Genomic DNA, 26,428 nt, shown 5'->3' with positions numbered 1-26,428 from the left:
AATTTTCTCTAGGATGCTGCAGTAGTGATTTAATGAACCCAAAAATGTGATAAAAGGAAGCATAACTTCTCAATAGAGCACAGGTTCCCTAAGGACTAAATCCTGTCCAAACCACTTGCCTGGATTCAGAGAAGAAGGGCTCATTAGTAGAAAAGGGAGCAGAGCAATATTTCAGTTCACGGAAGCAGTGGTTCTTCAGTATTATACATTAATAAGTCATTTTAAAATGAAAGGACAAGGATCCTTAAAATCAGAAATCATGACTTGTCATGCAAAGGAGGGATTAGATTTGTTCTGTTTGGCCCCAGAGGGTGAAGCAACAAAGAAGAAAATTGAAGGCTGATGTCAGGAAAAATGTGCTAAAGGTGAGTTCTGTTCATAAGGGGAAGGGGCAGAGAGGTTTTCTGGGTATGTTTTTATTTAACTGGACTGAGAATTTTTAAAATATTTAACTGGAGTCCCTCTTTATTCTAAAATTATATGAATATTGAGATGATCATTTTCAACCTGTTAATAATCCACACTATTTTTAAAGGGTCTTGTAATATTTTAAATGAATTCTTCCTTCCCTGTTTCTATATAGACAATATCATAATCTTATTTTATATAGAGAGGCTCAGACTTGTCATTATTCTGGGAACAAGACAACTAACTGAGGCCTGGATGGTACAAGGCCTTGGCACTGAATTCAAACAAAAATGGATCTTATAGTCCCTACAGATAGATAGTCTCTGCAGATGGAGCTCAGGCCTTGAAAGACCCTGCCTCTGACATTTCTCATTCTGAGCAAATCACTTTTACCTCTTTCAGCCTCTTAGTTTCTCTGAATTTAACCTCTCATTTTCTCTTCAATAAAATGGAAATAATAGTGCTTGCTTAAATATTGTAAGGACCAACTGATCTATATAATCCTTAATGTCTATAAAAGGTTATCGGCTACTACTGCTATGTCTAATTCTATTTTTACCACTATGACAAATACTACTACTGCTGTTACTTCTACTTTTACCAAGACTACTACCAAAATAATGTCATGGATACAAGTAGTATTAGTACAATGGCTACTACTAATAGTGCCAGTACTGATACTAATTAAGCTACCACTACTAATAGTGCTACCAGTAGTGCTAGTACCACTAATACTGCCGCCATCAAACTCGCTACTACTAATATTATTATCATTATGAATACCATGACACATGCTAACACTACGACCACCATTATTAATGTTTCTACTATAGCTACCACTATCAGTTCTACTATCACATTACTACCACTACCAGCAATAGTTCTACTACCACTCCTACTTTTATTATTTTTTGCTTCTAATAATATTAATGTGTGGGATAAAATTCCACTTAAAATATAGAGACTCCTCTGAGCAAAAAGTAAAGTTTATTTCTTGAGAAAAGGGCACCCCTAAGTCTCACAAAGGTAGTGAAGCTCAAGGAACTGCCCTGGGGTGACAGTTGAACAAGATTATATGGCCTAGAACAATACCCCTCCCCAGCCCCCTCTCTTCCAAACTGACTGGTTAAGGTTTTCAGAGTTACAATCTTTACATGAAAAATCTACCCAGCAACAAAGAAAAGAAAAAAAGGTTTTCATAAAATATTACCTCACCATCCAGATGGTGAGGGGATCAGAAGAAGATTTCTAATGACCTTCTGTTAAATGAATTAGTGTCTGAGTATGCAAGGTCTTCTAAGGAACTCTACTGTCTTCTTGGTTTATCACTTATCAACCAAGAGAAGCCAGGCTGCTGCTCTCACAGTCTATTATCAAACAGGTGGCTAACTAAGACTGCAGGGTCTCTTCTCTGGCCCTATTCCACTCTTTCCCTCCTTAACAGAATCGGGAAGGTGTCTGACTGGGAATGCAAGGCCCCTCTCCTTCTTCTAAGAATAGTCTAAGGGTAATGGTCTGTCTTTTTTTTTTTTTAATGATTTTTAACCCTGAGAGTACTTCACTAGGAATGTTAACTCTTAAGAGGGAATATTCCACTCATTAATAATAATATAGGAATGAGGAGTTAGGTGGCCAAGTGGATAGAAGGCCAGGTCTGCAGTCAGGAAAACTCTTCTCAGACACTCACTAGAGTCACTTAACTTTGATTGTCTGTTTCCTCATCTGTCAAATGAGTTGTAAAAGAAAATGACAAACCATTCCAGTATCTTTGCCAAGAAAATCCTAAATAGGGTCATGAAAAATCTGACAGGACTGCAACAACTGAGTACCCAAAATATGAATACTACTACTAATTATTATTATACTCATCATTTCTCCACAAGAAGTAAATGAGTGATGAAAATCACTCAGGGAAAATGAAGTAATGACTCGGCTCTGAGATTTGAACTCTTCAATTTCATTCAATTCAATAAACATTTATTGACTATCTACTTCATGATGGAGATATAACATTTTTTAAAAAGGCAGTCCCTACCCTCAGGGAGCTTACATTCTACTGATAGCAAAATTTCTAATAAAAATAAAAGTATAGTGGGGTCAGCTAGATGGCACAGTCAGCTAGGTAGCACCAGCCCTGGAGTCAGGAGAACCTAGATCCAAATCCAGCCTCAGACACTTAATAATTGCCTAGCTGTATGACCTTGGCCACTGCCTTGCAAAAACCAAAAAAGAAAAAAAGTATAGGTGTTGATACATATCTTCTTCATGATAAAACTAGGAAGAGTTTTTATTGGACTTATTAATCTTGCAAAATTTGTGATATTGATCAATCCTGGAAAATTTGCCCTTTTTGCTGCACATAAATAATTCACAAATGCCTGTGTCTCATTAGGACATAGTTCCCTTGCATGACATTGTGCTAAAGTCACAGGCTATTAGCCAATGAAAGATTTGAACTTAGAAGAACCCTTTGGAGGATTTTCCACATTGCTGCTGAACAGTAGAATAAAAGCCCTCTGAATCAGTTAATTGTGCTAGCCTTGAGGACATAAGCTGAAGAAAGAGTAGTCAGCACCCCTAAGGAATCCACATTCTACTAGCTGTGGAGATTTTCAATGGTTCAAATTATTTTATCAGAGCCTTCCTTCCTGAGGTGATGCACATTACAAGTAGGCACATACGAATGATAAAACTTCCATTAAACTCATACCTTCATGCCTTTCTTCAACTGCTTCGCATCAAATAGGGCTGGTGGAGTAATAAGAGCCACCATCAGATATGCAAAGTTGCCAGAGAGATCACCCTTCAAGTCATCTTTCAGCTTCTAAAACAAATCCCCAAAAGTTAAACATTTTAAATGCTGGACATTGCTTCTTGTGGGTTGACCTAGAGAAGAGCTATAGTCCCTTTTTGAAAAAACAGAACTGTTTTCCTTGGTTTCCAATTATATACAATAGTAGTTGAAGTTTCTACCTATCATTTTTTGTTAAGTTTTGAATTTTACAATTTTTTTCCTCACTCCATTCCCTCCCCCTTCCCCCTCCCCCCACACAAGGCAATCTGATAGGGCCGTATTCCCTATCTTCACCCTTCTAATATGCAACTCCCTTCTCAGTGTTCGGTTCCTGCCACCTAACATTTGAGGATCCCCTCCTTGGTCTAGCCCCAGACAGGGCTCAGGAACAAAATCTCTGAAGAGAGAGAACTCTGTTTAACAGCCCTCTTTCATTTGGAAGGATTTCCTAATGTTATTATGAGTTATTTCCTAGTGTTATTATGAGTTGACTTCATGTAGAAAGACTAAGGTTAGGTTTGGGGTTTTTAAAATATTTTTTCCAATACCATGAAAAATTTAACATTTACTTTTTAACATTTTAAATTCCAAATTCTCTCCCTCTCTCTCTTTTCCCTCCTCCCTCCCTGAGATGGCAAGTCATTTTATATAGATTATACATGTGTAAGGGTTAAATTTTTTGATGGTCAAAAATTCAGACTTCATTTCTGATATACAAATAGTAAAAAGGAAAGTGGACCAGGTGGATGGAGAACAATGATGTTACTGATTTAGTTTCCTGAGTGTTCCAGCTCAAATCTATTTGCATGTTAAACAATAAATAGTCAATAAAAATCTATCAAGCATCTATTATATGCCAGCATTGTTCTATGTTTTGGAGATGGGAAAGGAAGGAAGGAAGGGGGGGGAGAAGTAAGAAAGAAAGAAGACAGAATGAAGGAGGAAGAGAAGGAGAGAAGGAGAAGAGGGTGGGAGAGGGAAGAAAAGGAAGAAAGAAAGGGAAGAAGAAAGAAGCAAAGGAATGGAAGGAAGAAGGAAACAAGTTATTCAAAAAGATCTAATAGGGGACAAAAACACAAAAAGAAGCTAAAAAGTGTGGGGAAAGACACCCACTTCAGGGACCTGATAAAGAAATCAGACAAAAGTCCCAAGGCAGTGCAGCCAGGTGAGAAATGAGGATATGTCTGAGCTGTGCTCTCTCCTTAAATGAAGGTTTGTAGTTCATAGCTCCATTCTCTATTCAGAAAGCCAGAGGGTAGTGCTGAGGTGGAGTCCCAATGATGAAAACTTGTGGAATGCTGACATTATTTCAATAATGAGCATGATTTGGTTCATGGGGTCACCAAATGTCAGACATGACTGAAAAAGAAAAAGTCACCTAGCCCAATTCCTATGGGAAAATGTTCCTTCCTCTTTTTGTTGGAGAGCCAAAGATTGATAGGTGCGGAATGCTATTAATGTGGAGAGAAAGACATCAGTAATGTATGAGTTGGATTTTCTATACATTTGATACATTTGTGAGTTTTTTTTCTTGTTTGGTTGTTTTTAAAGGAATTAGGCTAAGAGAGAAGGTCTATTCAGAACTGAATTTGTTGTAAAAGTAAAAATGTTTTGATAAAACTTAAATTTAATACTGCTAAATAAAAATCACTATGACAAATAACTACAGAAACTCACAAAGAACAAATACCAACAGAATCTCATAAAAATAAAATTTGCCAACACTCTATGACAATACCCCTTGGCACCAATATATGACACTTATTTATATATGTATTATCTTTTTTCAAAAATGTGTATCAGTCAGGATTATTTTTCCATACAATTCACAGATAATTCTAATCATCCCTCACATTTTTTATCAAACAGTACACTAAAGTTTCAGTGACTTGCTAAATATCTCCTAGCCAGTAATGGTGGAATAGGAAAAAGGTCTCCCATCTCTAGACTTGTAATCTAGTGCTCTTTCTCATTTATAGCAAACCTGAGATGCAAAATTTTAAAGGCACATTCATTCATTCATTACCTTCCAAACAGCATATGTGATTATCTTTTTACTCACTTCTACTAATTAAGTCTTACCTTTCCAGATGCCACATGATATTCCTTAGCAATCAACTGTCGTTGTGCATGAGATCTTGCTGTCAGAATGTGGATAAGGGTTTTCTCATCAGTTCCTAGTTTTATAAGGAAAAATAATTAGATGAATCTTCAACTCAAACTTGCTAAATGTCTATCTTGAAAACACTGATGATGATTAATGAATTATAAATAATGCAGAAACTTGGGATCTTTCAGTCTAATTTCTAAGTTCTAATCAGGCTAACTTCATCAAGATGTCCATCTATCCACATCTTTTTTTTTTTTTCCTGTCGCCCACATACAGCTGGGACAATCATACTTGCATTGAGCTAAATGAGGCATATCATATCCTTTCACAGCAAAAGGATATAAGAGGAAAATAAAGATCATCTTTATCTGTCTAATACAGAAAATAAGCTTGGCAAACAGCACCTTTACAGAAACTTCTGGTCTCTTTAATACTGACAAAGAAATGCAGAACAGGGGCAGCTAGGTGGCACAGGGGATAAGATACAGCAGTGGCCTTGGAGTCAGTGGGACCTGAGTTCAAATCTGATGTCAGACACAATAATTGCTTAGCCATGTAACCTTGGGCAAATCACTTAACCCCATTGCCTAAAATAAGTAAAAATTAAAATATTTAAAAAAAGAAATGTAGAACATTACTCACCAATTCCCTGGATAGCCTTTCGGATAGCTTCAGCATCTGCTGATGGGTTAAAGCCTGGGTAATCTCGAACTGTCCCTCTGTTCCCAGTCTATAGAAAACAAATAAACATGAAATATCCTTTTTAGTCATAAAGTCATAAACCTGTATGTAATTAGGGTCTTTTTTTAAAAAAATCTTTCTGAACTAAAATTGTTGGGTTTTTTCAGTAAAGGAAGTTCTCAGTTACTTCTACCTATGCAAAGCAGCATCCACTTTACCAAAAACATCCTTAGAGAGAGTAGACTAAAGGATTGAAAGGTCAAGTAAATTGCCCAGGTCACTGGGACAGAATGCAGCAGAAATGGACCTTGAACTTGGGTCTTCCTGATTCAAAGACCATTTCTCTAACCACTATTCCTCTAGTGCTGTCAAACTCAAATAGAAATGGCAGCCACTAAACTATATGTAAGGATCCATGCTAGAAGCACATTGACTTAGAAAATAACACATTAACATTTTCTACATTCTATTGTATTTTGATTTATTTTGTTAAATATTTTTTCAATTACATTTTAATCTAGCTTCCATCCTACTAAGGACTTTTGGGGGTTTGTCACTTTTGTGTTATTATCATGTTGCCTCTTAACTGCCTTAACTAAAATTAAACATTTCTTCAGGGCAATCTATAGGATGTAGCTACCACATGTTTTCATGCATGCCCTAGAAGTAGAAAGCATAAATTATACATGCAATAAACAGATTTTCATTCCCTTTCTTCTATATGTCATTGAGGTGATAAGAAGAACCCTTATTTTTTTAGTATGTGCAGAATGAATTGAGAAATCCCCTTCCAAAGACTTTGTTGACATTGCAAAATATTTGGCATAGCAAACAAGTGGGAAATGCTAGGCACACATTTTAAGCACCTTCCCAAACTTGTAACTTATAAAAAATCTAACCAGCTGCCTATAAAAGACACACCTAGAGAAAGAAAAAAAAATGGAAACAGTTTAAAGTTTTTTAAAAGTATACTGTTAATTTCTAAAAAAGAACAAAGAATTTCAAGAGGCAGTAGTGAGGATGAAGAACTGAAAACATAGTTGTACAGAAGTAAAGACATAAGAGATGGATAGTTCTCATGTAACATTGGGTCAGAAGTTTTATTAAATAGTTTTATGTCTGAGTCTACTCTGCATTTTTTCTCAAAATGTTGTTTAGGCATTATTCTATAATTTGTGCCAGTAGATTGCCTTGTTTATTTATACAGTCCTTTGTCTACATCAAACTTATGTTACAGAAAATTTTAGTATGTAATTTTAAAATTTTGAATTTTAAATATGTAATTTTGAAAAGTATACTGCTAATAACCAAGTTTGTCTATTAACAGTAGAGATTAGAAAATTCATATTCCCTACTTCTTTTCAGTGTGGGAAGCTACAAGTCTGCAACCTGTATGTACTCTCTGATTTGGTTGATGTATGATTTGGATTGGCTAAAATTCTTTTCCTCCTTTTTTTTCTATCAGGAGTGCCTGGCAAGAGGCGGGGAAGAGTCAGATTTACAAATGAAAGTGATATCAAAGAATTAGTTCAATGAAGTTTTTAGAAAGGAAAAACAGGACACTACACAAGATAAAACATAAACACAAATATCCATTTGATGGATTTCCTCTATTCCTCATTTCCTCTTCAGAGTGTGACTGTTCCTTCATTATCATAATCAGGTTTCTTTTTAAGCTGTTATGGATGTGACTTCCCTTTTAGATTACTCTCTAAGGTTGACTGTTGTCTTGTATTAACATGACTTCATTTGGTCTCTCCTCAAGCGCTTAATATCATTTCTGTGAAAGGCTATTATCTTGTCATTTCAAACTGAATGGAGAATTAATGTTCCCACAAAGACAAAAATGAGATACTATGTCTGCTCAGTCAATAGATTAAATTGAGCAATCTGTTTCAATACAATCTAATTGATGAAAAACCCAAACCACTCAAAATACAGAATTTTAGATACTAAGGAAATTATAATTATTCAACTGTCTGCCAAGGTGCTTGGAACAGAGAACAGACAAAAGGATTGCATGGCCAATAAAATCACTGTGGCACTCTCTTCCTTTGCTACAATTCCCCTTGGATGATGATATCTTTATAATCTCCCTGAGTCTGGGTAGTTAGCTTGTCCTTCCATCTGCATAACCACTCAGTTATTCTCTACTTAACTAGCACAGAATGATGTTTGGTACAAGAAAATAGTCACCAATCACTGGTTATTTGAAAATTATACAAGCAATGCTTCTCAATTTTTTCCTTTTTGTTCTTTATTTTTTTGCCAGATGCCCAACACATTGTATATAGAGCTAGAAAAAAGGGGCATAGCAATTGGGTTTTGCTACTTGTTAATTTGAGATTTGTATTTCACATTCCTGACGTAATTCTTCCCAAAGAAATAGAAAGTAATGACTATTAATTAACTATATAAAAAGAGTCTGTTACCACCAAAACTTCAGCTGAAGGTATCCCATTTTTGAATCATTCCCTAGCCTGGTCTATTGATAAAAGGTTTGGTAGGTGGGGCAGTGGATAGAGCACTGGCCTTGGATTCAGGAGGAAGCTGGAATCCAACCTCAGTCACTAGCTGTGTCACCTTGGGTGAGTCACTTAACCCCGATAGTCTCAAATCCAGGGCCCTCTGCAGTCATTCTTATTCCTATCTGGCCACTGAACCTGGATGACTCCAGAGGAGAAAGTGAGACTGGTGACTTAGTGCAGCACCCCCCCCCCCCCAATCAAATCCAATTCACATGTTTGTCATGGCATCACCTCCCCTGACATCATAATCTTTGAAAATGAAGGACAAACATTATATTGACAAAATCAGGGAAGCAAGACTGATGGGTCAAGGAAATGGAAAAGCAAAAAGGGAGCAGTAGCAGTTTTTGCCAAGAATCCCAACAACTGTTTCACTTCTAAAGCTGTTTCTGGGCAATAGATAAACACAGGGAAGACTCAGAGTATCTCTTTCTCTTATTATTATTTTTTTTTTAGCACAATGACAAATGCAGAATGAAATAGCCCACAACATAGAACTGATCCACTGAGTAACGCCTTTTACAGTTAAACAGCTTAAGATATTTCTTTAGGTTCTGATTAAAACCTTTTATCTTCTCAAAGTAAAGTGGATTGTCATATAAAAGAAAATATATGTATTCATTTCCTATATGGTGCTATTTATTTACTTGTCCATATTATATATACATATATATATATAGAGAGATATAGATATATAGATATATATATATAGATATATCATGAGATGACACAAACTCTCTCCTATACTAAGCTAGCTGGAGAAAAAAAGTGTCAGAGCAATGTGGACTTGGGAGGCTGGTTCTCCTAGCCAGCTTCTGTCATGCATCTTTGTTTCCTTATATTGCACATGTCCCTGGGTAAGTCTAATGCAACAGGAAATAATGCAAACAGCCTGAGGTCTGAAGCAGATAAAATGCTAAGTTGTTTGGGCAATGATAACCCTGTGTCAATAGCTCCTTCTTTGACAAAATCCCAATCCTCTCAGATCTCTTCCCAGTAATTGTATGATCACTCATTCACCCCTCTATTTCTTCTCTCCAAGGCAGATATCTTAGAAGACTATTTATGGATTCAGAAAGAAGTCTTCTGTTATTAATAGACTTGGACTTTCTCAGTGGGATCCAATGGAAAGAGCTCCCACCAGGGATCAGGATCAGAAGGCAGCCTGGAGCTTTGTTGCTCCACCTCCAAAGATGAGATCCAGAGTAGACTTAGAAGAGTCCTGGCTCATGGATCTGGTTGAAGTTGTATCCTGGGCAAGGTACAGGATGAACTGTATTTGTGTGCATCAAACCCCAAGGGGGAAGGCCACAGATTTAATGCTCCTCTGATCCAAGACCTGTCTCTGAGTGACCAGGGTAAAAAAGAACAGGGCAGGGAAGGGTTCAATTTGTCTTATTCTGAACTTGCAGACCTTTCCAACCACCTGACGGGGGCCAAGACCGGAAGAAACTGGAAAGTTTGGTAATAAAGATATTCTTTCTTAAAATGATAAGTAGTATCTAAAACCATCAGCAAATAGTATCTGTAATGGGGATAAACTAAAACTCTTCCCAATAAGATGAGGAGTGAAGCAAGGATATCCATTATCATCACTGTTATTGAATATGGTACTAGAAATGCTAGTTAACAATAGTATAAGAAAAAGAAATTAAAGGAATAAAAATACTCAATAAGGAAACAAAATTTTTCAAATGATATGATGGTATACCTAGAGAACCCTAGAGAATCAACTAAAAAAACTAGCTGAAACAATTAACAACTTTAGCAAAATATCAGCATATAAAACAATTCCACATAAATCATCATTTCTATATACTTCCAACAAAGTCTAACAGAAAAATAATAGAAAGATAAAATAAGTTCAGACAATATAAAATACTTGGGAGTCTATCTACCAAGACAAACCTAGGGAAAACATAAATGCAATCACAGAATACTTTTTACCCATTTAAAGACAGATCTGAACAATTGAACATTAATTGCTCATGAGTAGGCTGAGCCAATATAATAAAAATGACAATATTTTAAGTTGATTTACTTATTCAGTGTCAAAAATAGAACTACAAAAGAATTATTTTACAGAGTTAAGAAAAAATAACAAATTCATCTGAAGAAGGAGGTCAGTAATATCAAGGGAATCAATTTAAAAAAATGTGAAGGAAGGTGGCCTAGCAGCACCAGATTTCATTCTGTGTTACAAAGCAGTAACCATCAAAGCACTAAGTGCTGGTACTATCTAAGAAATAGAGTGGTGGATCAGTGGAAGATATTAAGCACATAATACACAGTAGTAAATGGCCATTAGGGGAAGGTAGATGGTACAATGGTAGCACAACAACCCTGAAATCAGAATGACCTGAGTTCAAATCCAGAATCAGACATTTACTAGTTGGGTGACCTTGGGCAAGTCACTTAACCCTGATTGCCTTACATCTGGGGTCATCTCCAGTCATCCTGATTCATATCTGACCACTGGACCGATAGCTCCAAAGAAAAAAATGAGGCTGGTGACTTAGCATGGAACCCCTCTCACTCAAATCCAATTCATGTGCTCGTCATGGCATCACCTCCTGATGTCATGGTCTTTGAAAATGAAGGACAGACATCATCGGTAAATGGACATATTAATCTAGTGTTTGATAAACCCAAAGATTCAAGTTTTTAGAGCAAGAACTCTTAATCTGACAAAAAATACTGAGAAAAGTAGAAAGTAGTTTAGCATAGGCAAAGAACAATATTTTATACTATATATATATATATATATATATATATGCACAAAAAAAATCAAATGGATAAATGATTTAAATATAAAGAATGGTAACATAAATAAATCAGGGAAAGATGGAAAATATACATGTTGGATCTATGGATAAGGGAAGGGTTGATGACTATTTATGGGAAGTTATACATGCTATACAAACATTGTAAGAGGCAAAAAGGATAATTTTCATTACATGAAATTAAAAAGTTTTTTTCATGAACAAAATTAATGCAATCAAATTTAGCAGGAAAGTAGAAAACTGGGTAGGGTAGAATGTTATAATAATTTTCTCTGATAAATGGCATCATTACTCAAATAAATATGGAACTAAGCAAAAATTATAAAAAAAATTATTTTCCAACTCCTAAATAGTCAAAGGATATGAACAGGTAATTTTCAAAAGAAGAAATCAAAGCTATTGATATTCACATAAAAATACTCTAAATCACTATTGATTGGAGAAGGGCAAATGAAAACAATTTCAAGATGCTACCTTATACCTATCAGACTGCCTTCCATAACAGAAAAGAAAAATGACAAATTATGATGAAGATATGGAAAAATAGAGACACTAATGCATTGCTGGTGGATTTGAAACTGGTCCAGCCATTCTAGAGAGCATTTTTGAACTATGCCCAGAGGGTTATAAAATTGTGCATATTCTTTGACTCAGCTATGTCACTTCTAGGTATGTATCCTAGAGAAATCAAAAAAAAAAGGAAAACAGTATTTATACCAAAAAATTTCTTTTTGTGGTGATAAAAATTGGAAATCAAAGGGATGCCCATCAAATGAAAAATGTTGAACTAGCTGTGGTATATGATAGCAATGAAATACTATTGTCTTCTAAGAAATGATAAGCAAGATGGTTTCAGAAAAATCTGTGAAGACATATGAACAAAGAAAAATAATAAAATCATAATTCTTAAATGTAGGTCTTTTGGAAATAAATAAAAATAGTTTAAAAAGAAAGAAATAAAAAACTGTAGAATTTGAAACATGTTGAATATGCTGGATTTCTAATGACTATTAAATGGAATTAAAAAATAAAACATATCACTACATAATAATTTTACAAAATTTAACATCAATATTAGGTCAATAATCTGAAAACAAATATTTCCCATATTTTTTAAGTCATCATAATGCATTTTTCTGGAGAAAACCTGCTTTTCGCTACATTCAATCAATCCAAAATATGTATCTACTATTAGCCTTTGGTACTGCTCATAGAAGTCCTGTTTGTTCTCAAAGTATAATAGGAAGATTATCACCTGTTCATCATGTGCTCTGAGAATATCAATCTTTATTTTTCCTCCTTGTCAAGGAAGTATTAAACTTTTTATAATCGACATAAAACAATGAATCCTGTATTTCATTAATATTGCAGAAATTTTGAATAGGAGACTTTCCAAATCTGTCGTGGCACATTTTATAGATTTTTGCTATAGGAGATGTGCCTGAAGAAGACCAAAGTATTTGTTACTATTGTTTTCATCTATTAGTCCAACTGCCAGATACAAACCTGAAGCTTTCATTCTCTCTCCTAGGGCTACATTAAGAAATTTATGCTTTGGTTTTTGGTTTTTTCCCCTCAGTTCTAATTCTTTCACAACATGTCTAATATGGAAATATGTTAAGCATGATGGTAAATGCACAATCTATATCAGATCAACATGATTAATTTGGATGTATTTAACCATTATATGTGTACAAGCTATATTAGATTGCTTTCTATCAGGAGGAAGGGGGAGGGAGAAAGGAAGGGAGAAAAATGTGAAACTCAAAACCTTATAGAAAATAATTGTTGAAAACCATCTTTGCATGTAATTGGAAAAATAATAAATAAAAAATATCATCAGACTACTCACTGCCATGGAGAGGGGAAAGGGAAGGGTGGGGAAGGTGTAGAAAAAGAAGGAACTCAAAAGCTTAAAAAAAGATAACTGGTGAAAATTATCTTTGCATGGAATTGGTAAAATAAAATAACATAAGAAAAAAAGAAATTTACGCTTGCTGATCCAACTGATATTTAAATAAATCAGCAAGCATAAATATTGCTATTTTCTTCAAAATTTCACATCAATATTCATTACAGATATATTCTTTCTGCTTCGACTCTTCCTAGATAAGCTAACAGGATAACATTTATGTTTAGAAAGTATTTTGTAAAATTCTTTCTTTTCCTATTTTTTGAAAACAGTTTATGTGATATCCAAATTAATTATTCTTTGATATTTTAATTATCATTGGGGAAAGATTTCTTAAGATGAAAAGTTATGGAATGTTTTCAATGGAGTCATGTAGTTTAATTTCTTTCTTATACATTAAGTGACTAAGACATTTTGTATTTCTTCTTTCATGTGGAAGTCACATTTAGTTTTGTTTGGAGAGATATTAATGATTTAAGACTAAGATCATAGTAGATTTAAGGCAGAGCATGATGGGTTTAAATTGTCTTCTTGAGAAAATGTTTCATATGAATTTTCGTTGACATTTTTGTATTTTAAATAGAGAATAGTCTTTTCCAAGGAAAAGTGGAATAGCAATAATAACAAACAGCAGCTAGTATCCATGTAACACTTTAAAATATGTAAAAAAGCAAAAACAAAAACAAAACACCTCATTTGTTCTTGGCAAAATCCCTGGAAAGTAGATGCTGTTGTCATCTCCATTGTACAGATGAGCAAATGAAGGGCATAGAGCAATAAAGTAACTTGCCCAGGGTTACATGGTTAGGATTTGTCTGGGATAGAATTTGAATTCAGGTCTTCCTGACTCCAAGCCTTTTACCACCTAACTGCTTTATCAAAGTAAATTAGGAATATTCCCAAGGAAAAAGCATCAGACACCTGGCATCAATTCTAAATATCGCTTTTCCCAATCTTCACCCATAAATTCTATGAGGTAGGTACTAATACCATTGAACAGGTGGGAAAGTGAAGATGGAGAAAAGTTGACTTGCTCCTGGTAAAACACAGGAAGAAACAGGATTTTAATACAGATGTATCTGACCCCTAAATCTAATACTTTATCCATCAAGCACACTATCTACATAACCTTAAAAGAGCAGAATCATTCTTTTTTTTTTTTTTAAGGTCTTTTGCAAGGCAAATGGGTTAAGTGACTTGCCCAAGGCCACCCAGCTAGGTAATTAGTAAATATCTGAGGCTGGATTTGAACCCAGGCACTCCTGACTCTAGGGCCAGTGCTCTATCCACTGCACCACCTAGCTGCCCCTAGAATCAGTCTTTAATTAGTTACAGAATCAGAGAATGTTAGAGATTGAAAGGGACCTTAATGATCAACAAGTCCAATATCCCATTCCCATTTTTGTGGTTGAAGAAAATGAGAAATGAAAACCTAGATTTAAAGAGTTCTTTCCAGGGCGGCTAGGTGGTGCAGTGGATAGAGCACTGGCTCTGGAGTCAGGAGTACCTGGGTTCAAATCCGGTCTCACACACTTAGTAATTACCTAGCTGTGTGGCCTTGGGCAAGCCACTTAACCCCATTTGCCTAGCAAAAACCTTAAAAAAAAAAGAGTTCTTTCCATCATGCTGTATCAGTTGCAAAATGTTTGAAACATTTACAATAAATGAACCAAAAAATTCCATGGTAAAAGGCTATCTCTGGGTTTTTTTTGCCTGGGGATAACAAGCACACAAACACACCCATTAAATCATGAATTCCTTTCAGTGAGAAGAAAGACCAGCTAAAAGATGAACTCATTAGAATAAAAGAAGGTTGGCTGATTGAAAGGCAAACAAAGCTTTGTGCATTGTTGACTTCTGTCTTGCTCATTCCTGATCCCTGTTTTAGCCTCTATTGCAAAATATCCTGGATAGTGCATTTCTGAGATCACCAAATTCTCATGCAGTGACCTAAGTTAGTATTGTTCCTAGGAATAATAGTTTAAAATAAAAATCATGTTTGGGCAGAGCTCTCCCTTCTTTAGAAAGGAACTCACCAACCTCTGGATTACCAATATCCTCTAGGGAAATAAGTAAATCTAGACTGAACCCAGCCCCTTCTCCCATCCCCCCCAAAAAAAACCTCTAAAGCATGTATGAGAGAGTAACAGCTAAGTCTCTTTTTCAAATATAGTTTCTCCTCTTTCTAAATTATCTTTTTTGATTAAAAAATCATTTTTATATGTGTGGCCTTGGGCAAGCCACTTAACCCCATTTGCCTTGCAAAAACCTAAAACAAAATCTCTAGTGAAAAATCATTTTTGTGAGAAAAAGCACATCCTTAGGCAGGTGAGAGGAGGGCATAGGGTAAGATTAGTGTGGGGTAGTAGAAAGATTACTGAATTTGGACTCAGAGGACCAGTATTTGAATACTCTTCCTTCAACTTGAAACTACTCTAACTTGGACAAGTCACTTCATTCATTCAATCAATCAACAAACATTTCTTAAGCACCTAGAAAGGAAAATACACAACACAAAAATTGTAGCTTAGAATGTGAATGGGACAAGTTTGCCCATAAAATGGAAATGAATAGAAGTTTAAAAACATGAATTCAACAATGTGTTGCTTTCAGGAAATATGAAAATGAGAGACACACAAAAATAAAATAAAGGGCAGAAGTAGAATTTAGGACACAAAGAAAACAGGAATAGTCATCATGATGCCCGAAAAAATTAAAGTTAAAATAGATTTAATGAAAAGTAAAAAAAAATAGGGGCAGCTAGGTAGCACAGTGGGTAGAGCAGCCGCCCTGGAGTCAGGAGTACCTGAGTTCAAATCCAGCCTCAGACATTTAATAATTACCTAGTTGTGTTGCTTTGGGCAAGCCACTTAACCCCAATTGCCTTGCAAAAAAAAAAAGTAAAAAAAAATAGAGAAACTATTCTATTTCAGAATTATTTAATATGGCTTTAGAACAATTGAAATACCTCAGTGAATACTTGCCAAAACAGACATAGGAACATATATGTACATAAACATTATACAATAAATCCAAACAATTGAAATAATATTTATTGTTCATGGGTAAGTAAAGAAAATATAATTTTTACAATGACAATTTTAGTTAACCAATTTATTCAATGTCATCCCATTTAAATTATTAAAAAATATTTTACTTTAAAAAAATTATAACAAAGATCATTTGGAAGACAAAAGGTCAGGAACTTCAAAGAAACAAGGGATAAAAGATGAAAAGGAAGTAGATTCAGCAGGAAAGACTTTAACCTTTATTATGAGGTGAGAATATTGTTGAAGTATTAAAAAAGAATAATTTTATTATTTTTCTTTTACTGTAATATTATTTTCAATATATTTCAATTATTTTAAATTAAAATTTTCTTGTATAAGTAAAACTATGTAGCCAAGAATGGAAGGAATGCAGAAAATTGGGAAAAAACTTTTAGACAATCTCGTGGAAAAGATAGGATTGGGCTGGAATAGGAAATGTTGAATTAGGAAAAACATAGAAAGTCTTGAACCTATGAAGAAGGCACCTGGAATCATAACATCTGAAAAAATTTCTACTACAGTATGAACATTTCAGTTCTTAACTGTTTCCAAACTATGAGGAAGCAAAATTGTTCATATCAAATCTGATAAAACACAGTCTCATTAGGGACTTCCCTAGAATAAGAGTATTTGGAATAAGTCAGAGGTAAAAAAAATTGAGAAGGGAATTGGCACCACTCTGACTAGAGAACAGTGCTCTATGTGATTCAGGAAGAATGCTAACATGGGAATCAAAAGCAACTTGAACCTGTCAGCTCATTTCTATAAGAGTGCTATAACTGGGAGCGGCCTGCCTAAATCACCCCAAAGCACAAGTGAGGAGGTTGGCATCCTTCCTATACTGACAAACTGGAAAACAAGGGCTCTACCTGTGACTGAGGAGAATTTGTGGGAGAAGTTGGAAATGTTCTATATTCTGGGAAGTCTGGGGGCAGGAACCCTAAAAGCTATCCTTTAATTATTCCTTAGAATTTAGGGGAATTCTGGATCTCCTAGAAGCTCCAAAAACTGGGCAAATCATTTACTAATGAAATTCCCAAGTTCATCTCAACTGCTCTCTGGATTTTCTAATTGGAGAAAGTGTGTCTTAGCGGGGATACTGATTATGTCCTCCTGAAATCCTACTATCACTACAATCCTCTATACTGGTCTTCCTGGCAAATAATATTCCATATGCTGATTCAGTGGACTTCCTTTTTTTCCCCTTTTAAATAGTATTTGTTTGTTCCCAATTTTAAGACAATTTTAACATTCTTTTTTTTTTTTTTAGTTTTTGCAAGGCAATGGGGTTAAGTGATTTGCCCAAGGCCACACAGCTAGGTAATTATTAAGTGTCTGAGACCGGATTTGAACCCAGGTACTCCTGACTCCAGAGCCAGTGCTCTATCCACTAAGCCACCTAGCCTCCCCAACATTAATTTTTTAAATAAAATTTTGAATTCCAAGTTTTCTCCCCCCCCAAGATGGCAAGAAATTATATATACATATATTTTTGTATACCAAATTATATGTATATGTATATATAATATGTATATATATATGATGCTCATAGAATGCTGGAGCCATTGACTAGTAGACTTGGAGTTGGAAGAGATGTCGGAGGCCATCAAGTCTACTCTTTTCATTTTTAAAAAGAGGCAAGTGAGGCTTCAAGAGGTTTCATATGAATTGGTAGTGGTAGTGACAGTGATGGCAATTTGGGCTCATGTGGGATGGCCTTTTCATTTTACAGATGAGCAAACTGAGGCTTTGAGTGGTTTTACTTGACTTGGTATTGCAGTGAGAGTGATGGCAGTTTGGGCTCATCTGGAGTGGTCTTGAAGTACAATATTAGTATTTGGGTAACCCCTGTGTAAAAGGGGTCCTTGACACTTTTCTGGGTCCCTAGAAACTCCTCAGAAATTCAGTTTGGCTGGCACCTGGGTCTGGGAACATTCCAAGAGGACTCAAACATTTGACCCAGAGTCATGAGATATACCATAAATTTTATCTGGGACTCACCTAATGCTCTTGTAAACCTAATCTTTTTGCTGTTTCTGCAATATTCCTGCTCTCTCCTAAAACTGCCTCCTCCTTCCCAGGTGCAGCTGGAGCTGTGAGATAGTAAACTCCACCCAACCCAAGTCTTCCTGGTGTGTGACTGTCTGGTGCCACAGGCAGACCCTGACCCTCTCTGGTACGTGACTGTCCTGTACCACAGGAAACTTGTTAGACCCTGACCCCCTTCCATCTTTTATTGGCCTCCTATCTATACTATGTCACATGTGTAACAGCCTGACAAGGAACTATATCTAACTGCTATTTTTGCTTCTGTGCCCTGCTTGCTCACGATACCCCTCAAATTACTATAAAAACCTTACTCATTCTATTCTCAGAGTTGTTAGATTTGGGTTTGCCCCTAACAACCTCCGAGAAAAATATATTCTCTACTTCAAATTTGATTGGCCTCCATTTCTCAGGACTGTTCTGGGGTGCAACAGTCTTAGATTGATTTAGACAGCCCAAGAGATTAAGAAGAACCAGATGATGAATTCATTTGAATCATTCCTACAATTATTTCTTTGTCATTCCCAGAATGCTCTAAGCTTCTTCCCAGCGCCCTGCTTCATGTTTATCTGTGATATTTTTCCTGATCCGAGGTCTGGGTTCATTGCTTCCTCAGCTTCCTCTTAAGGAACTTATGTGTACTGTTTAAGCTTTGCTTTTTTTCCCAATATTTACTCAAAAGGAAAAACACTGCTTATCTGTACTCTAGAAAGGAAGCTACAACCACCCTGATAAGGAAGGCTCTAATCAAAACAGGGAAAAAAATACTCATATTATCTGGACCACCAAAAATCAAAGTCCACACAAAACAGTCAATTATTTCAAAATTTTGGCCCTGGAGTAAAAAATACCCAAAGGAATCATATAATTTGTATGCATGCAAATAATATATCATAACATAGTAGCCAATTATGAGTTTTAAATAGCCATCTGAACAGAAGGTAGCTAGATGGCATAGTAGATAGAGTGCCAGCCCTAGAAATCAGGAAGACTCATCTTCCTGAGTTCAAATCTGGCCTTAGACACTTAGTAACTGTGTGACTCTGGGCAAGAAATTTAATCCTATTTCTACAAAATCAGAAATGACTGAAAACAACTCAAAAGGGGAGAAGGGAATATTCAGGTAGGAACAGTCACAGCCAAAGTTCCACAAGAGATATGGGTAGAGGCCTTACCTTCTTTTCCCAGTTATAATTCTTTTTTTTTTTTTTTAGTTTTTTGCAAGGCAAATGGGGTAAAGTGACTTGCCCAAGGCCACACAGCCAGGTAATTATTAAGTGTCTGAGACCGGATTTGAACCCAGGTACTCCTGACTCCAGGGCCAGTGCTTTATCCACTGGGCCACCTAGCCACCCCCCAGTTATAATTCTTGCTAAGAGCCACTGTTCTTACAGACTAAGCAGATGACAAGATCTAAGAAACACTAGATGTTCCTGTCCCCAATCTATCTCCTATCAGACACCAAAGACTCTTTTTTGACCTGAAATTTCTACCATCAGCATCACTAATCTAAGCTACCCAGCAAAAAAGTAGGGTCATTTTTTCCCCTAGAATATCATTGGAAATGCATACATGTGTTATCACAGCTTTAGTAAGAAAAGCATTCACATCTCTTTCAATACTCCTTTTAACTTTCTTTTATCCTCTCTCACTTTCCCTCTCTTCTTTCTCTCACCCTTTCTCCCTCTCTGAATCATTTTTTATTATTTTACAAATGCATTTAGTCATTTAAAGAATGTTCTATTTCTCCCTCAAATCCTACTTCCCCAAATGTAAGAACCTTGAAGTAAAAGAGGATTCAGTTTTTGTTTTTGTGCCTTCACACCTAGCTCATAACTGGTGTTTAAGTTGAATTGAAACTTTAGGAGTTTTGAAAGGCATGAGGAAACCTGAGGTGATAAGGATGGACAAATTTCCTCTGAGAGAAAAAGGGGGATAAGATACTTGGTTATGATTCACCCGGGTGTTTAGGAATCAATATTTTCTGAGGCATGGAGAGTAGATCTCAAAAGCAGGCTATCTAGATTGTGTATGAAGGAAGGGGGAAACTCAAAAGATCAACTTTCTCTACTTCACAATTTGATCTGCATTGGTGTTTTTCTTGACAATAATTATAAAAGTGCTCCTGGTTATTACCCTTCTAACTATAGATATAAATTTAAGTAAGAGAATTAGAAACAAATTCACTTGTATTTGATTAAGGAAAATGGTGAAGGTGACAAAATCTGCTAACCTCCCTTCCCTGGATCTTATCAATTCTAGCTTAAGGGGGTTGAGGGTGAAGGCAAAATACAGGAATAAAATGTATCTTATTCTTAACATTTTAATTAAAAATAATAATTCACATTTACTTAGTTCTTTAAGATTTATCAAGTGTTGTCCTTGAAAAAGCCTCATGAAACACCGTTATTATCTCCATTTTACAATTCAAGGTAGTGAGGTTATTGTCCCCATTTTACAGTTGAGGAAACTGAGACCTAAGGGAGTTAACTTGCCCATAGTCGGTATCAGGCAAACAGATACCCAGATTCCAAGTCCAGTGCTCTGTATTTAGAGTCTTAGAGTAAAACTAATATTTCTTTACAATTGTTCATTCCTGTTCCTCTCATATACCAATATCTCTTGTCCTCTACTAATTTCCTCTTCCCTTTGGCTTCCTTTTCTACTCTGCTACCTTTCAAAAATAAAACTAACCTCACTTTCTGAAGTTTTTCAAACCCATTCAATCCCTTTCTTCCTTCTGTTTCTTTATCCTAAGATGAAAGATAGAAATAAATGAGAATATGGGTATCATGGAGCAAACCTCTAAGAAGGCACTTAAAAATGCTAATTAACTTAAATATATGGGTCATTCCTGTTTTTTATCCTATATGGTCCATCTCACAGTGTGGGTTTTCCTTTTGTTTTGAAAATTATCCTTGTGAGCTCTGTGTGGGGTTAGCTTTCTTTGAAATAGCTTTGATTTATTATTCAAAAAAGACTTCCTTACAGACTTCTCAGTTTTTTTTAATCTAGATAGACAAGGGTGGAAACAAGGGAGTGCTTTGTTCAAAGATCTCAGAAAATCGAAGCTATGAAGAAGACTTTAGTTTTTACTTACCCACACTGATGCCATGATAACCACTTTCACTTCAAATTGCCCACCTATGAAAAATGAGAAATTCAATAAATTAATTGTAATACTATTAATTCCCAAATGAGTTAATCCCTACATCAACTTTTTCTCTTTGCCGCCCCCAGCAATCAGAAGACAAAACTAATAAAACTTTTTTGAATGACTAAAGAAAACATTTAATTGAAATATTAAATTAATGATATATTTCTTCATCCATTTATCACTTCCTAAAAAATTTACTGAGAAATGGCCCTATGCACAGAAGATGGAGATATAACCTCGAATTTGAGAACTTAGCAAGTTTTCCTTCTTCTATAAAATTCAATTAAACTATACTGAGCCCTGACTTCCTTTCTTAGAGGTCAGACTTCTGCTCAGTTCATAGCTAGCTTCATTTTGACTCCTTTGGCCTAACTGTTGTACCCCAAGAAGTGAGTCAGAGACCAAGCTATGAAATTTGGGAGTGGAGTTTATTTACCTGGGGGTCATTAGGGGCTAAGCCCAAATCTAACAATCCGGAGAATAGAATAAGCACGGTTGTTATAGCATTTTGAGGGGTGGGAGTACTTTTTTTTTTAACATTTTAACATTTTATTTGTTTTCCAATTATACACAATAGTAATATGTACCCATCATTTTTTGCAAGGCTCTGAATTCTACAATTTTCCCACCTCCTCCCTTCCCTCCTCTCCCCCCACCCATAGAAGGCTGTCTGACAGTCTCTACATTGTTTTCATGCCATACATTGATGTAAATTGAATGTTATAAGAGAAAACATAAGAATAAACATACCCCCCCAAGAAGATGAGAAACCTCAAGAAGAGAGAGAGAGAGAGAGAGAGAGAGAGAGAGAGAGAGAGAGAGAGAAAATTGCACTTCAGTCTATGTTCAGATTTCAATGGCTCTGTTTCTGGGGTGAGTTGCTTTCTTTATCCATAAGTCTACCAACTCCACTCTATTCCTCCCCACTCTCATTTATTCTATTCTCTCCTTTCATCCTGGCTGTGTCCAAAAGTGCATCGCATCTGAGACCCCTTTCCCCTAATCTTCCCTCTCTTCTATCACCTATTCCCCCCCTTCCCTCCCCCCATTCTCCCTCATCCCGTACCTTTCCTCCCATCCTTCTCCAGGGCAAGACAGATTTCCTCACTCTATTAAGTGTGTATGTCATTTCCTTCCTGAGCCATTTCTGATGAGAATGAAGGCTCACTCATTCCCCCTTGCCTCCCCCCTCCCCTCCATTGAAAAAGCTTTTTCTTGACTCTTATGTGAAATCTCTCAGCTTCTTCATCTCCTTTTCCTTCCTCCTAGTACTTGCCCCCATTGCCCATTGACTCCATCCTTTTACTATATTATACCATTATATTCTGCTCCTTCCTATGTCCTGTCTATATGTGCTCCTTCTGACAGCTCTTATAAATGAGAAAGTTCATATGAGTTATCAGTATCTTCTTCTTATGCAGGAATACAAACAGTTCAACATCATCAAGTTCCTCATAGTTAGTCCTTCTCTTTCACTCCCTCTATGGTTCACCTGAGTCCTGTACTTGGAGATCAAACTTTCTGTTCAGCTCTGGTTATGTCAGTAGGAAAGTTTGAAAGTCCCCTGTTTCATTGAAAGTCCATCTTTTCCTCTGGAAGAGGATGTTCAGTTTTCTTGGGTAGTTGATTTTTGGTTGTAAACAAAGATCTTTTGCCTTCTGGAATATCACATTCCAGTCCCTATGGCCCTTAATGTAGATGTTGCCAGATCCTGTGTAATCCTGACTATGGAGCCTTGGTAGTTGCATTGTCTGCTTCTGGCAACTTTTTGATTTGGAAGTTTTGGAATTTGGCTATAATATTCCTGGAAGATTGTCTTTCAGGAGGTGATCGGTGAATTCCCTCAATTTCTATTTTGCCCTCTGATTCTAGGATCTCAGGACAATTTTGCTGTATTATTTCTTGAAAAATGAAGTCTAGGCTCTTCTCCTGGTTGTGGCTTTCAGATAATCCAATAATTTTTAAATTATTTCTTCTGCATTTGTTTTCAAGGTTGGTTTTTTCCCAATGAGATATTTGACATTTTCTTCTAATTTTTGGCTTTTTTTTCTTGCAAGAGTTTTATTTCTTCCTCATTTCTTGAAAAGTCATCAGCTTCCTTTAGTTCCATTTTGCATTTGAAGGAGTTATTTTCTTCAGAGACCTTTTTTATCTGCTTTTCCAGCTGGCCAATTTTGTTTTTTAAGGCATTCTCCCCTTCATTTGCCTTTTGTTTTGCTTTTTTTTTCCATTAGGTCTAAACTGGTTTTTAACATATTATTTTCTTCAGTATTTTTTGTATATCTTTCACCAAGCTTTTGCTTTGGTTTTCATGATTTATCTGCATCACTCTTATTTCTCCTCCAAATTTTCCTTCCATCTCCCTTAATTGCTTTCCAAAGTCTTTTTTGAGCTCATCCATAGTCTGAGCCTATTTTCTATTTCTCTTGGAGGTTTTGGATATGGAAGCTTCAATTTTGTCATCATCTGAGTATGTGTTTTGATCTTCCATGGGACTAAAGTAATTCTCTATGGTCAGATTCTTCTTTTTCTGTTGTTTACTCATTTCCTCAGCCCAAGACTAATTTACTTCCAAGGCTTTGGGTTTTTTTTTACGGACACCCCACTGGGACCTTTATTGCTCCAAGGTCTTATGCTCTCTAGCCTATGCTTTGATATGTAGATGACCACAGCACTGTCCTCTGCCCTGGGACTATAAGGAGGGATCCAGCTATCCTAGTATGGAAGCCCAAACTGCATTATGTGAGTGTAGGCAAACAGAAGGGTCCTGCCCAAGGGAGAGCAGAGAAATCTCTGCATACTTACCTTACTGTCTCTGGGGGTGCAGGCTGCTCTCCCTTTTGCTGCAGGTTCTACAGCTGTGCTCCTCACTCCACACTCACAGAGGTGCAGCAGAGTTCTCTCATGGGGTGGGGGGTATCCTGAGCAAAAATAGCAGTCGGATATATTTCCTTGTCAGACTATTGCACACATGTGACATAATATAGATAGGAGGACAATAAAAGATGGAAGGGGGTCAGGGTCTAACATGTTTCCTGTGGTACAGGACAGTCATATACCACAGAGAGGGCCAGGGTCTGCCTGTGGTATAGGACAGTCATGTACCAGGGAGGCTTAGGTCAGGTGGAGTTTACTATCTCACAGCACCAGTTGCACCTGGGGAGAGGGGAGACAATTTTTGGAGGGAGCAGGAATATTGCAGAAAGACCAAAAGGATTAGATTAGCAAGAACATTAGGTGAGTCCCAGAAAAATTTATGGTAAATCTTGTGACTCTCTGGGTCAACTGTTTTAGCCCTGTCAGGATGTTCCCAGACTTAGGGGCATTAGCTGCCAAACTGAGAAGCTTCTTGAGGCCCCCCCTTTACACAGGGTTTGCACAAGTATTAATATTGTACTTTATAACCAACTGATTTGTTTCAGAAAACTCCATTAATAATTCTCATAGATATGTTTTCTTCATTAATATTGTATTCTGTGGTATAGCATAAAAAATTGTCAGTTTTTCAGTAGAAGGAAGCCCCATATTGAATCTCACTAGGCTTTATACCATGCTAATAAAGAGCACAATTCCTGGAAGGAGTCCTGGCAAAGAATCCAAGGCATATTTCCCAAGAGGATATAATATTTAAATATACTTACAGGGTCATTTTCAAGTCTTGTTGAGAATTTAAAAGACCTCCTGGTCCAGGAACTATTTTTAAATATCCCATGACGTTTAATCCTACCTTTCCTGCTCCACCTTCACCTCAAAACTTAACAGAATACAGGACCACAAAAATAAACTTTGAACTGGAAACTCAAAAAAGAATTTTAGTTCAATGCTAATCAAACATTGGGTAGTTAGATAGTACAGGGAATAGAGAGCTGGTCTTGGGGTCAGAAAGTCTCATTGTACTGAGTTCAAATCTGGTCTCAGACACTTACTAGTTGTGTGACCCTTAGCAGGTCATGTCACCCTGTTTGCCTCATTTTCCTCATCTGTAGAATGGGCTGGAGAAGGAAATGGCAAACCATTCCAGGATCTTTGCAAAGAAAACCCCAAGTGAAGTGATGAAGAATTGGATGCTACTCAAGCAATTAAAAGTTTATCACTATGCAGCATTTTGCTTCATCATGGAACAGACTCAAGTCCTGTGAACAGGACTAAAAAAAAAACAAAAAAATCCAGTCAAATCAGTACTATCAGTAGAATCATATAATAAAGGCCTATTAAGGACAAGGAATTGTACTAGACAGTGGACATAAAAAGACCAAGTTTAATCAGTAGAATGGATTAGAGGAAGTATTCAATTGGGTGTCAAGTCCTGTCAATTTTACCATTCTAACATCTCTTGCTTAGGTTCCCTTCTGTCTTCTGACACTACTACCTTTCTTTTTTTTTTAAGTTTTTTTTGGCAAGGCAAATGGGGTTAAGTGACTTACCCAGGGCCACACAGCTAAGTAATTATTAAGTGTCTGAGGCCAGATTTGAACTCAGGTCCTCCTGACTCCACAGCTGGTGCTCTATCCACTGCACCACCTAGCTGCCCCACACTATCACTTTTCTAAAGGACTACTGCAGTATTCTGTTGGTGGATCTCACCCTATCCTGGTATCATCCATTCAGCTATTAAATTAATCTTCCTTAAATGTTTATATGATTCTATTATTCTCCTATTCCAAAAATTCCAGTAGCTTACTAGCTGTGATCTGTGTCAAGTCACATAATGTCTCAGTTTCCTACTGTGGAGAACGGACTAGAGAAGGAAATGGAAATCATTCCAGTATCTTTGCCAAGAAATTCCAAAGTGAGATCATGAAGGATAGGACATGACTGAAAAATGACTCAATAATAACAATATTTGACTTTTAAAAGTCTTCATAACCTCCCTCATTCCCCACTTTCTAGTCTTATTGAACTAAAACATTATTATTTTAGTTCAAGTAGCAGTGGCAGTAGAAAAAGTTGATGGACATA

The 26,428-nt window shown here is 36.3% G+C and overlaps 1 protein-coding gene across 2 annotated transcripts in view; it reads right to left on the bottom strand.

Annotated features, from left to right (window-relative positions):
* The window catches only part of ANXA3 (annexin A3), a 49,546-nt gene that overhangs the window by 20,598 nt on the left and 2,520 nt on the right, over positions 1-26,428 (bottom strand). For both annotated transcript variants that reach the window (XM_074228557.1, XM_074228558.1), the window contains exons 2-6: positions 24,275-24,390; positions 21,413-21,456; positions 5,955-6,042; positions 5,285-5,379; positions 3,119-3,232 (exon numbers count right to left, since the gene is read on the bottom strand). In XM_074228557.1, the coding sequence (XP_074084658.1) occupies positions 3,119-3,232; positions 5,285-5,379; positions 5,955-6,042; positions 21,413-21,427 (312 nt within the window). In that variant the 5' untranslated portion in view covers positions 21,428-21,456; positions 24,275-24,390. The remainder of the gene's footprint in view (positions 1-3,118; positions 3,233-5,284; positions 5,380-5,954; positions 6,043-21,412; positions 21,457-24,274; positions 24,391-26,428) is intronic.

Source organism: Macrotis lagotis, chromosome 3, assembly GCF_037893015.1.
Source record: "Macrotis lagotis isolate mMagLag1 chromosome 3, bilby.v1.9.chrom.fasta, whole genome shotgun sequence".
NCBI classification, from domain to species: Eukaryota; Metazoa; Chordata; class Mammalia; order Peramelemorphia; family Peramelidae; genus Macrotis; species Macrotis lagotis.
This window is presented reverse-complemented; position numbering and strand designations above follow the sequence as displayed.